A 12,121-nucleotide genomic window follows, 5' to 3' on the forward strand; every position below is an offset into this window, starting at 1 on the left:
CAATAAAGGTCTTCAGGGTATTGCCAAGAGCTGCGAGAGGGAAAGAAAATCCTTCCCTCTCTTACACCTCTGCTTTTTATCATCACCTTGAAGTATTTTGTTCCTGAGGACAGAGGAGAGCCTGGGTCTCTGAATAACAGCGCTGCGGAGCCGCCTCGGTCTGCGGTGAAGAAATGCAGCTGTCTCTTAAATAACAGGAGTTGACACCAGTTGTGAACAGATGAGTGATCGTGGCTTCAGCCGTCACGGCGGAGGATCTGATTTCGGATGAAGCCCCATTCATCCATCCAGGGCCCATCATAAGGCTATTAAGGGAGCATCTGTCACAAAACCGCAATGGCTTTAAACGCTTGGAAAAGGGCACAATAAAAATAAGCCTGCTTAGCTTGTATACTTTTCTCTGGGTGGCGCGATTCTTGTAATTCGTTAGCAAAAATGGATGCTAAAAATGACGGGTAGCCAAAACACACGATGCGAGCGGGGTGAGGTTTGTTTTTCACCTTAGTGTAGAGTTTGGATGTCTCTTTGTTTTTCCAAGTAGGCATGAAAGCCGGTGGCAATGAGTTTCTCTCGGGTAGCAGAGTTCACAGCCCCTGCTCCCTCCAGGACACAAATGGAAAACCTTTTCCTTCTCTCCGGCGCAGCAGGGAAAGCATCTCCGGCGGCAGGGCAGGGCGGCGCGGTCGAGCCGAGCGGGATGTGCTTTGGCAAGGCACGGAGGGGGGGGAAATGTGCTCATTAGCGAGTCAGTGTGACTGGGTTACTCATCAGGGCTAAACCCACACTCTGTGCTAAAAAAAAAAATCAAAAAAAATCACATTTAGCTGAAGTGAAAGTCAAGCTTAGACATCGTGGCTATAATTCAGATTAAATTGTAATCCAAATTCCTCTTTGCCTTATAAATCATATTCAGTTGGGCCGAGTTGTTTTGAAAGATTGCCTTGAATGTGGATGAAAAACTGGATTGTGGTGATATGTGCGCAGCTGTTGGGTTCCTCCGCAAAAACATTTCACACCGAAAGACAGGTCTTCCTACCCAAAATGTCAGCCCGTGGAGGCATTGCCTGTGTTCATAGATTTCAAGCCTAGAGCAGAATAAGGGTGAATGTTTTAAAACATATCCAAGTGGTTTAGAAAGCGAAATCTCCCCTCTACCCGCCAACCCCCCCCCCCGATTTCTACTCCCAGATTATCACCGCCTAAGCGGGGCCCTGGACCTTGTCCAAGCGCTGCATCTCCCGCAGTCCCAGCCCCGTGATGGGTTTCAAACTGAAGCAGTGACTCACTCGGCCGGATTCATCTCCCTTCGTTTGGGGTGACCCAAAGCCGGGCATCTCCCGCGAGCCAAGCCGCCCCTTCTCCCTCCTTTCCCAGTGGAGACAGCGGCGTCTCCCGAAGGTCGCTCGACCTGTCTGTTCCGGGAGCGAGACCTATATGCTCCAACCTCCTATCTGAATAAACCCGTACAGAAAAACGCGCGCACGTGTGTGTGTGCAGCATCCGGCATCCAGCACAATGGACCGGTTGGGGAATAAAAATAGCAAGTGATATTAAAACTGTGTGTTTTCACAGATTGCAATCAGGGCTCACAACAGACGCACGCTTAATTTCCTGCTTTCAGTTCACTATCAGATTTTATGCTTAGGTTAGTGGGGTTTGTTAGTGTTTCTTTTTCCGCAGAATACAACTGGTTTTTTTTTTTTTTTGCCTTTAACCGTAATATGTTCGGCCGTGAAAAATGAGATTGAAAAAGATTAATAGGAAGCTGAAGGATTCATCTGAGATTGACAAAGATTAACGTGTGTCTTATTCTTATCTGTTTTCTTTTTCTTTTCCCTTCTCTTAGCTACCTAGACAGCTTAGATCGAATCGGAGCTGCAGACTACCAGCCCACGGAGCAGGATATCCTCCGAACCAGGGTCAAGACAACTGGCATCGTAGAAACCCACTTCACATTCAAAAACCTCCACTTCAGGTTAGTCTAAAACTGCACGTACCGGTACATTTTCAGGGCATCTATTTGTCACAGGGTTTCCCCGTAAGTCCCAAAGGAGAAATTGTTAAATTGCTGGTTAGCGTGCGGACACGGCGTTTCTGGGGGTCAACAATACGCGATGCGTGGCAATCTCGTCTTGAAAATCACTGCCTTTAAGACAGGAGCTCGCGGTACCTTCTTCTAACCCAAAAAGACACCTCTTCGTTGGCAGGCATGACATGAGGCTGGCCCCAAGTCTGATCAAGCCTCAGAAATGTAAAAATCTTTGGCCAAATCTTTCTCTAAAATGGGTGTATCACTTGCGGTGAACGCTCTCTGTTGACCCTCACGATGCCAGCCAGGAGGGAGAAGAGAGCGTGAAGACAGAGCGCTGCGCACACAGTATTTAGAGCACGTAAAACTCAAGAGCGGGCGGTCTCCGCCTCCGCAGACCCTTTGGGACCCGGCACGCTGCTGAGGCTCTCCCACAGATCCCCACATCCCTAGCCATGCCTGCTCCTCCTGGTCCTCCTCAGCTCCAGGCTCTGGAGAAGACCCAGCCGGTGGTTAAAGACCTGTTGCTTCATGTTCGGAGCCTTCCAGGCACCGCCTGGTCAGAAAATGCCAAGACCGCTAAAATTTCCTCCTAACAAAGAGCAAGCGGGCGCTGATGGTCTTCTCCCGTGCCGTAGGCTCTTCGATGTCGGGGGCCAGCGGTCAGAACGCAAGAAGTGGATTCACTGCTTTGAGGACGTCACGGCGATCATTTTCTGTGTCGCGCTGAGTGGCTACGACCAGGTGCTCCATGAAGACGAAACCACGGTGAGTCTAACCGGGTCTTGGAGACCCCGACGCTTCTTTACGGGACGCCGCGTAGCCAGCAACTGAGCAGAGATTGCTGAATGCTCCCTGGGGTGCTACAGTAATGTGCTTTTGTCAGTCACCCCCCCCCCCCAGACTCTGAAGTCCTGGGGAGATTTGTCCTCCTCCACGTTCTTCAAAATCAAGTCCTGCATGCCCAGGTAACGCTTCCTTGCACCGGTAAAGTCGCGGTGTTTTATTTCTCCTTTCCAAATGACCTGTGTGTTTTCAAAACGCGTTAACGGGACCCTGTCTCCAGAAAGGGGAGACCTAGCTGGGTGGGCTTTTAAAGCCAACGGGAGGAGGCGGCCGTGCGGAGGTGCGGGACGGCCACGCGCGCCCGAGGCGGGCTCAGGACAGGAGTACAACCTGTTTCTTCAGGCCACAGAACTTCATTTTCCTGAGTGAGACTGGAACTGTTTGATTCCTCAGGTAATTTGCTCTAGGAGAGCTTTTATGACTTCCCACTGTGACATTAGGCTCAAAATACCATCTGGAAATCCAGCTAGCGAGGAGCTGCGCGCTCCCTGGTATTAGAGTGCAATTAATACAAGCGAATTAAGTACACAGAAGGGATGCAGGGAGACTCATCAGCGCCTTCGGACCGTTCATTCAGCGTGCTGGGGACGGATGCTTTTGGGACTAACGATGACTGCGGTTGCATTTGTCTTAATGACAAGGGCTCGGAGGCCCTAGTCAGGCTTTGGGAAGGATTTAATGTGTGCCCAGCCTGCTGGGCTCCTGCCAGCCCTGTCGCTCTGAGGGTCGTTATCCTCCTGCTGGTAAAGGGGCCAGGCTTGCAGAGGGCCGGTGATGAGGAAGGAACGGAGGGAAAGATTGCTGTTAGGTATCAGTTGTCTCTTCCCAAAAAGCGTAGGGCTGTGGTTTCTAGCCTCGTGCGAGCCAGGTTGATGAGCTCTAACAAACTGTTTGATGAAGTCACCCGGTTGTTCGGATCGTATTGATGGCAGAGCTCAGGGTGATATCGTCCCTCCAGACTGAGACACCCTACCCCCTCTCACGTCCGCTTCTTTATAATCCTCAGTCCCCTGGCCCTGATATGCTCAAGGATGCTCGGTCCCGTAGGATTTGCTGGGCAGGGACCAAAGTCTCCTGACATGATGTGAAAAACCCAGCCATTAGGTCAACGCCGCGGAGCTCTGCAAGCTGGGCAGGGGAAAAACACCCAGGAGATAAAGAAGAATGCGCGGGGAGAGGGCGGACACACGGGGCAGGGAGCGAAGCTGCGATCTGAGCAGAGAGCAAGGAGCTCTGTAGGTATAACGTGGGCTGCGACACCCAAACCGTGAAGCCAAAAGCGGCCTTTAATACAGATCACCTTTGGGTGCCAGTCTGCACAAGCCAGAGCCTGTAATTCAAAGCCACGCGGCAAAAAAAATGGAAGGGCTTGAATGCCAATGCTGTTTTTTAAATGTCAGCCTTAACTCAACTCCTCTGAGATGGAGGTTACAGCATCTCTCCCAGGGATGCTGAGCTCTGCCAGTGACTGCCCAGCACCCAGTACCACCCCGGTGACAAGCAGGCTGCCAGCTCAGCCTCCCCCCTGAAGTTCCCCGCTGCAAAAAAACTGGGATTTTTGCAGCTCCAACTTCGCTCTCGCGTCCGGAAAGCAGGCTTGCCTGCTTTCCGGACGCGAGAGCGAAGTTGGAGCTGCACCAGAGTTGACATTTGCTTGCTATTTCAGTCCCTTTCCACCAAGCGTTTCTGGGGGTGCTGAGCAACGGGGAGGGGGCAGAGGCAGCTGCTCTTCATTTACACATCCGGCGTAAACGGGGCGGGGGGGGGGGGAAGGATTCGGCATCGCCACCTCCTAACCCAAACAACCCTGAGCCAATGCAAATAGGCAAAAAAAAAAAAATGACGGTGTCGGATCTTCTCCGCCCTATTGTACCCCCCAGCTGAACCCCCCAAGCGTTCGTTCTCCTCCCTGTTAACGCGGTCCCTCTCCAAAAACCCAGCATCTCTTCAGTCAGCTGATTTGCCGTCTGTCTGCATCCCGTCACGTCTGCTGGCTTCGATGACGTAAATCAGCTTTTAGTGCTTCTCGCTTAGAAAACACAAAGAGGAGGCAGCGGAGAGAACGAGCTGGATGCTGTTGCTCCATCTTCATTTTCTAGGGAGGCGTTTACGACGGTTCGGGCACTTCCAGCTGTATTAAGCGGCTGAAGGTTTGGGGGCTGTACGAATATCCCTGTAAATACGAAAAGGTTTGAGCTTTTCTTCCTGGCATGAAGCCACGAGAGGGAAAGAGCCCTCCTGCATCTCAGGCCCCCCAAAAAACCCGCTCGCAAAGCTGGGCGCACAGGGAGAATGGCTTTTCCTCGTGCGCTCGGCACCCCGTTGACAGCAACCACGGGATTTCAACGGGGGCTTTTTGCGCTTCTCGGAGTGGAACCTGCAGTTCAGGTAAAGCCAGGGCAGGGGCTCGCTTTGTTAAGCTCGGGTAGCGCGGGGCGTTGGGATCAGGGTGGTCGTAGGGGCAGCTTGTCTCACCAGAAAAAAAAAAAGCTCATGACCAGCGGGTTTGCTGTGAATCCTTTCAAAGGAGACTGAGCAAAGAGCTGGTTAAAGAAGGCTGGGGGAAATGCCCCCTCGCCTGCCCCTGCCCTTAAAATTAAAGCGCAGTTCTACACCTCTAAAGGTTTGGGGGTTTGTGGTTTATTGTGCTCTTTGTTTTAAAAGACAGAGCACCCATCCTCCTGCAGCAGCTGGAAAAGGGCTATCGTGTGCCAAGCCGTCGCTCCCTAAGAACAGGTAGTCTTCTATAGGCGCTGTGTTTCCTCTCCGATTCCCTGCCCCGTGCGCAACACGGCAGGAGTCGAGGAAAGCAGGTACTGTTCTATGTCTGGAGCAGAATACACAAACAGCACCAAATTCTGTCTCTGTGTCCGGATCAGAAAGACGTAAATAAAATAAAATAAACTTTCTGCATCTGTGACTTCTACGCCCATAAAGACCACGCTTTGCATAGAAACCCCCAGTGCTGCAGAATCCATCCTCTCCCATTGCCCCAAACGCCTCCCGGAGAGCAGCAAGCCAAACGGGGAAATCAAGCGGTGCCTTCCTCGGTGCCATCGCTGCCAGCCGCAGCCGCGGCGAGAGCTCGGGAGGCGAAATTCCATCCTCTGCCCAGCACATCCAACGCACAGGACACTGGCTCCGAGGTGTTACACCTACACCTTGCCTTCACCGAGCCCGTCCCGAGGAGCCGCGGGGCTCTCCGTACGCGGTGGGAACGTCCTGCTTTAATGGACCGCGCAACTCCACGGATTATGTCTTTGCAGAACGAGGCTGTTTCGTCTCGTTTGTGGCTTACCTTTATGTTTCGTAAGCTGAGGTTCCAGGAGGAAAAGCCTCGGGTCTGTAATCTGGGAGGAGAGAGGGACAGCAGTCACATTAATCGGTAAAACTGGAGAAGATGATTAACAAAGGTAGATGTGCGGTGTTCCTTCTAAATGGAATTCCTAGTGCGATTTAAAAAAAGGCAGCGATGGCACGGGACCTGTCGTGGGAACCGAGCCTATCCGCTTTGGGTTTTTCCCTCGCAAATTCAAAGGAGGCATGGCAAGAGAGGGAGATGGTCACGCTGCACGTTGCTGCCTCTGAAACGCAGGTATTTAGGTCATCCACATCCAGCCAAGACGTGCGAGTTTTGCTCGTGCCCCCGGCGCTGAGCGCGGGGCGGGTCGAAGGCGCTGTGGCGGCGACCCTTGGTGTGCGTTAGTGGTGGCCCGTTGGGTCGTGTTTCGTTGCATGACCCGGTTAGCGTGCTCTCTCTGCTGTCACTGGGCAGGGAAAATTGAATCGCAGCACTCAGAAATTGCCTCCGGAGCGACAAAGCAAGTGGAAGTGGCTTGGGCAGGCTAGGGAAGATAAGCAGGAGGGGGAACACAGAGCTTCTGTGCTTCGGAGAACCATCGGCGCCCTTAGAGGTTGCATGACAGCCAGCACTTCATCACCAAGGAAAACAAAACAGATTGAATTGGCCGTGCGTTGCGGAAATAGCCAGGTCTCCTCCCACGCTCTGTGAAAAAGAGATGGGGGTTGTGAGCGTGTTTCTGCCTGGGCAGAGCCTTGGCCGCAGCATCCTTTCTCCCGCACGCTCCGTAGAAAGCTGCTTGCCCTTCCCATCGGCGACGGGAACAGGGTGGTGAATTCAGCTATAAGCAGTTCTGTCTCTTGTCCTGCGCAGGAAAAGTTAACTGGACTTTTCATTTGTACGGGCGAGTGGTTATTACCGTGGCTGGCGGGGCCGCTTTCCTCCTTGGCATATCAAGTATTTGCGGGCGTAAAGCTTTAAAATCCTGATTTCGAAATAGGAGATGACATGAAGAAGGCAACGTTTCAAGAGCCCTTCCCACAATGGTAGACCCAACATAAAGGAGAAAAAGCAGCGCAGTGAGTCCAGAAGCAGGTGAAATAATTTATATCACTTGATAGAAAAGTACGAGAGGTGTAACCTGTAATGCCTCCCAGCAGAGCAGGCACGGGTGCTCCCGAGAGGGGCCCTGGCGAAGCTTTAAGGCACAAAAAGGGTCTTTCACTCTGGATTCACTGGTAGGAGGGGGATTATCTGGGGGCCGTAACTTCTCGCTCCTCCTTTAGCAGCAGCCTGTGCTTTTAGAGACTGCCTCCCCATCCCAGCCGGAGCCCGTGGAGGTCTCCTGCAAACACCTACCGAACGAGCGGCAGCTGGGAAGGGCGAGGAAAGGCACGCGGCGAGGCGTTCCCGACGGGAGCCGGCGCCAGGACAGCTCGCGTCCGTGCGTGGGCTCCCGGGAGCCCTCCTGGGATGCGGCAGCGTTTCCCGCGTGGCGGGCAGGTACGGCATCGGGAGCATCCGTCCCTGCTCGCCGGGGCAGCGCTCTGCTCCAGGGAGCCGGCTCGGGCAGGCTCAGGAGGCTCTGAAACGTGTTTCTGGAGTTTGAAAGGAACGGAGGATTTTTATTGTAACTCTCATTTCCTGCAGAGACGCGTTGGGTTGTGCTGTGTGTATATTCTGGTTACAACCGGATGCTAAAAGTCGCTGTTTCTTGGGAAAACACTCTCATTTCCTGACAGGTATTAACACAAATTAATCAAACCACGTAGGCGAAGCGGAAGGATTTCTGTAGGATCCTTACGTAGTCCTGCTACTGCAGGGAAGTCGGCTTCACCCGGCCGCGAAGCCCAGCTCGGGAGCAGCCCTCAGTTTCTAGTTCTTAACCAAAACCGACGTCGCGCGTCGCTCTTCCCACGCCACGAGGCGCAGGCGCCCAGGCTGCTCCCCGCCGGGGCTGCGCGGCGCGGGGCGGGCGAGGGCCAGCGTGGTAAGTACGGTGACGGCTGCTGCGTTGGTTCAACCTGCAAGCAGCGTTCACGTGTTTCTCTGCGCTTTTGTTACGGATCGGCAAGGGTGATAAAAACGTCATTAACGATGTTCTGTGAGGGACCCTGCTTAAAAAATGGTTGATCGTGTTTGCTTTCCGCTCCCCCGGCTGCCCTCCGCTATCTTCCCTCCTCCCAAAGGCTTTGGGTAACCAAGGATCTCCTGTACAAAACCTTCGCGGGTTTCTACGCGGTTACAATTTTGACGCCACAAATAGCGCAGAGGAGCATTGCTGCGGGGCTCCCGCACCGGCCGGCACAAAGCGGGTTAGCAAAAAGCAGCACGCAGACGCGGGATGATCCAGATAAGCAACGTCTTGCAACCGAGACCCAATAAGCAAATGCAGTTTTGCGTTTGTGCGCAACGACGCCTTCCCCGGGTATCGCTGCAAGGCACGGCGGGGAGATGCTCGGGCGTTTCGGGTCCGGTAGCGACACGCGTGGGATACGGTCCGGCAAATCGCGCGCGTCCTGTTTCGCTCCGGGTCGGATCAGATGTTTCCTTTATCCATGGAGCCGCTTGTATCTAAATAAAACGTTCAGCAGCAGCTAAAGCCTATCGATGAAAAGGAAAGCGTTAATCAATAACGCGCTGGGCTCGATTCCGCCGCCAGCGCGGGCGTGAAAGGCAGCGGGAGAAGGGCGCTGCCTCCTGCACCGCTCTGAATTTCCAAATCCGGGGTGGCGGGGTGCGGGGGGGGAATGGGGACACACACACACACGCCGCACCCGCCCCGAACAAACCCTCCGGCCGTGAGCCCGTTGCAGCCCTGTTCTCTCCAGCGTCTCTCCGGCGGTCGCTGTAACCAGTCTCATGTGTGCACTAGCGGGTTTGGGGAGTGCTGTCCCAAGGAGATGCCGCTGGGAAAAGCCGAGGAGCTGGTCCGGTCTGTACCATGCTTTGCCTTTGATAACCCCCCGACTCTTGGGTGTGCTTCGTCCTCACCGCGCCTGCTCTCTCCGCTGCCCGGCTCCCGGCACGCGACCGGCGTGCGCACTCCGGCGTCGGCCTCGCGCGCCAAACATCGCCAGCCTCGGCACCTTCACAGCTTTTCCTCGGCCGTCTGACCTTATCTAGCCAAACAAAGGCCAAAAAATGAGCATTTGAGACACCAACCAAATTTGGCAGGTATGAAGCTTCTCTTGAACCGAGAAAAAAAAAAAAAAAAAGCAAAAGCGAGTTGAGAGTTGAAAGCAGCGGGGAACATGACACTTGGTTGACTTTGCCGTGAGCTCTTTCCACCACCATAAAACCACGTGGTGGACTTTGCAACTCTTTTTTCATTCCTCTTCTCTCTCTCCTTTCCTCCGTCGTTTTTTTGCATGACCTATAACCAAAAAGCTGACCTCTCGCGGTGTGTGCGTTTGACCGTATGGCTCTTGTGCTGGCGAGTAGCTGATGTCCCGCTAGAGGCACGAGCTAACGTCCGTGGTAGCTGCCTGACTTCTAGTCCAGTTGTTCCTAGATGCCCTTCGTCACGTTTTTCCTTTTTATACTATTTCCTCCTCCTTTTTCACTTTTTTTTCCCCCCTCTCTGCCAGACACTTTCTGTCGAGCCATCTTCCAAGAGAACTAAAAAAAAAAAAAAAAAATTAAAAAAAATGAAAAGCCCAACAACGGACAACACCACTAAACCAAATAACAAAACCAGGCGAAGGCCACGGCAAGGTCATTTCCAAAATTATGTCACCTTGATGTCTGCTTCCAACTCTAGATTAATTCAAGGATCTACCAGTCCTTGGTTAATGTATCCAACCAGTTGTGTGCCGCACACATTCGAGAAAGTAAAAAAAAAAAAAAAAAAATTTTTAAAAATTTAAAAAAATAACGAAAACGTTTTAGAAAATCTGCATGAGCTACACCGACACGTAAATCTGATCAAAGGGCAAATGTAACTCCCCATCCATGCATGGTGCATGACGATTTCTATGAGCTGGGATCCTGTAAATTATACGCTATGCAAAATCAAAACAGCTCTGTATACTTAAATGCCCTTAAGTTACTAACTGTATGTCAAACGTTATAGGGATTGCATCTGTGTATGTATACGTTCAGCTGTATGTATACATAAATTCATTATGTATATCGTAGCTTTTCTTTTTTTTTTTGTTTTCCTCCTTAATTTAGTTGTTTTAGATTTCCCTACATGTTGAACGTCCCCGAGTCGCTGTCTTTGGCCTGACGTCGTCTCTCCTTTCTGTTGCAGAACCGCATGCACGAATCACTGAAGCTTTTTGACAGCATCTGCAACAACAAATGGTTCACAGATACATCTATCATCCTCTTTCTAAACAAGAAGGACATATTTGAGGAGAAAATTAAGAAATCCCCACTGACTATCTGCTTTCCTGAGTATACAGGTAATGAGAAAGCGTGAGGATGGCTCCCTACGCCCGCGCCCTGCTTCCCAGCGTTGCTCGGGAGCACAAACCCCCCCGCAGGTCTCCCAGCACCTCACCATTACGGTAACTGGTCTCTGGGAGCCCAGCGCACGGGGTTGCTTAGGCTGTCCTCAGCTGGAGCCCAGCTTCGCGTTGCCCTGTGGGTCCCTCGGCGGTTCCTGGCACCGGGGGGGCTGCAGGATCAGCCCTCCAGCGTGCAGACAGCAGGTCCCACGGCTTGGCCGCTTCGAGCCCAGGCCGCACGTTCTTAGCAATCCCGTTGTTAGGTTAGGAGAGCCCCAGGCTGGCGCTCAGGCTCGCTGACGTTGGTGTAGAAACGCTTCCAGTTAAACGCAGATAGAAAAGGCGGCGCTTGATTTTCTCGTGCACTGGCCACCCGACACCTCGTAACCCACGGTGCAGGCAGGGAAGAGCCCCAGCAAGCCCTGCCCCGAGCTTGGCCGGGGAGAAGGAGACCTTCACGGTACCTGGAGATGAGAGCAGAGGCTCTGCAACAGGGCGGCGTGCAAGAAGCCCTGGCTTCTGCTGGCTGCCTGGCATCTGACCTCCTAATGATGGGAACACATCACCCGTGCAAAGGCTGCAGCTGCACCCCGCCGCTTCCCACTGCATCTCGCCAGCTTCCACAAACCCTCATTACCATTCCGAGACAGCATAAAAATAAACTTTTATCGTCATGAATTATTTAAGCTCACCAGAGACATCCAGATGAATCAAGCCAACAGACGGAGAAGCAGATCTCTTTGTCAGGAAACATCGTTGTGAACCGGGAGTACCAAGAGTGTCACATTTCTGGGCAGGCCAACAAATTATTAACCAGAGCTTCCTAGCTCCGAGCACTTGATTTTTCACTGTGCATAGGCAAACGCGATCCATCGTTGCTGCTTTGGGCTGAACGGTCTATGACCGTGGAGCTCGACGACTCCATCTGAATTCAGAAGAACATCTGCAGGCTTCCTCTCCGGGGAAGCTTTGGATGTTTGTCACTACCAGCACATTCCAGCCGTCTACTCATCTGCTTGGTCCAGACAGAACCGACGTACTCCTGACATGGTTGTCTAAAAAGATCTGATAATTTCACAGTCTTTACAGTTGAGAGCTCACGATGGTGCCAACCCCAAATTTTTTTCTGGTCGCAAAAATTAGATTGCTGCTTGCTATCTTTTGGATGGCTTGTAGAGCAGCTCATTGCCATCCTCTTTACAGCAGCGCTTCTATATACCGGAAGATTTTTATCGTGCCCTCTCGCTTTTTCCCTTTGCTCCATCAAGCAGACCTGCACCTTTCACTCCTTCCCGATCGCATTTTGTGGACCTGGTGTTGCAGATCTTCACCGAAGTCTCCCAGTAACCCCCCTCTGGAATAATATCCCTGCGTCCCCCTGATGGCAGAGAGATTAGAACGAGAAGGGATGTCGGTTTAGATAAAATTCTTCCTTCCCAAGCCAGCCCAGCCCAGGAGAGGAGTTCAGTGGGGGAGGCAGCCCCTGGCACA

The 12,121-nt window shown here is 52.6% G+C and overlaps 2 protein-coding genes across 3 annotated transcripts in view; one reads left to right on the top strand and one right to left on the bottom strand.

The window, feature by feature from the left end:
- Window positions 1-12,121, bottom strand: part of CBFB (core-binding factor subunit beta) — a 244,321-nt gene that overhangs the window by 216,736 nt on the left and 15,464 nt on the right. The window lies entirely within an intron of this gene.
- The window catches only part of GNAO1 (G protein subunit alpha o1), a 139,478-nt gene that overhangs the window by 111,951 nt on the left and 15,406 nt on the right, over window positions 1-12,121 (top strand). Inside the window, exons 5-7 of one of the 2 annotated variants that reach the window (XM_054840301.1) lie at window positions 1,847-1,975; window positions 2,668-2,797; window positions 10,432-10,585. In XM_054840301.1, the coding sequence (XP_054696276.1) occupies window positions 1,847-1,975; window positions 2,668-2,797; window positions 10,432-10,585 (413 nt within the window). The remainder of the gene's footprint in view (window positions 1-1,846; window positions 1,976-2,667; window positions 2,798-10,431; window positions 10,586-12,121) is intronic. The other variant, XM_054840299.1, reaches the window with a different exon arrangement.

This window comes from Grus americana, chromosome 13 (genome assembly GCF_028858705.1).
Source record: "Grus americana isolate bGruAme1 chromosome 13, bGruAme1.mat, whole genome shotgun sequence".
NCBI lineage: Eukaryota > Metazoa > Chordata > Aves > Gruiformes > Gruidae > Grus > Grus americana.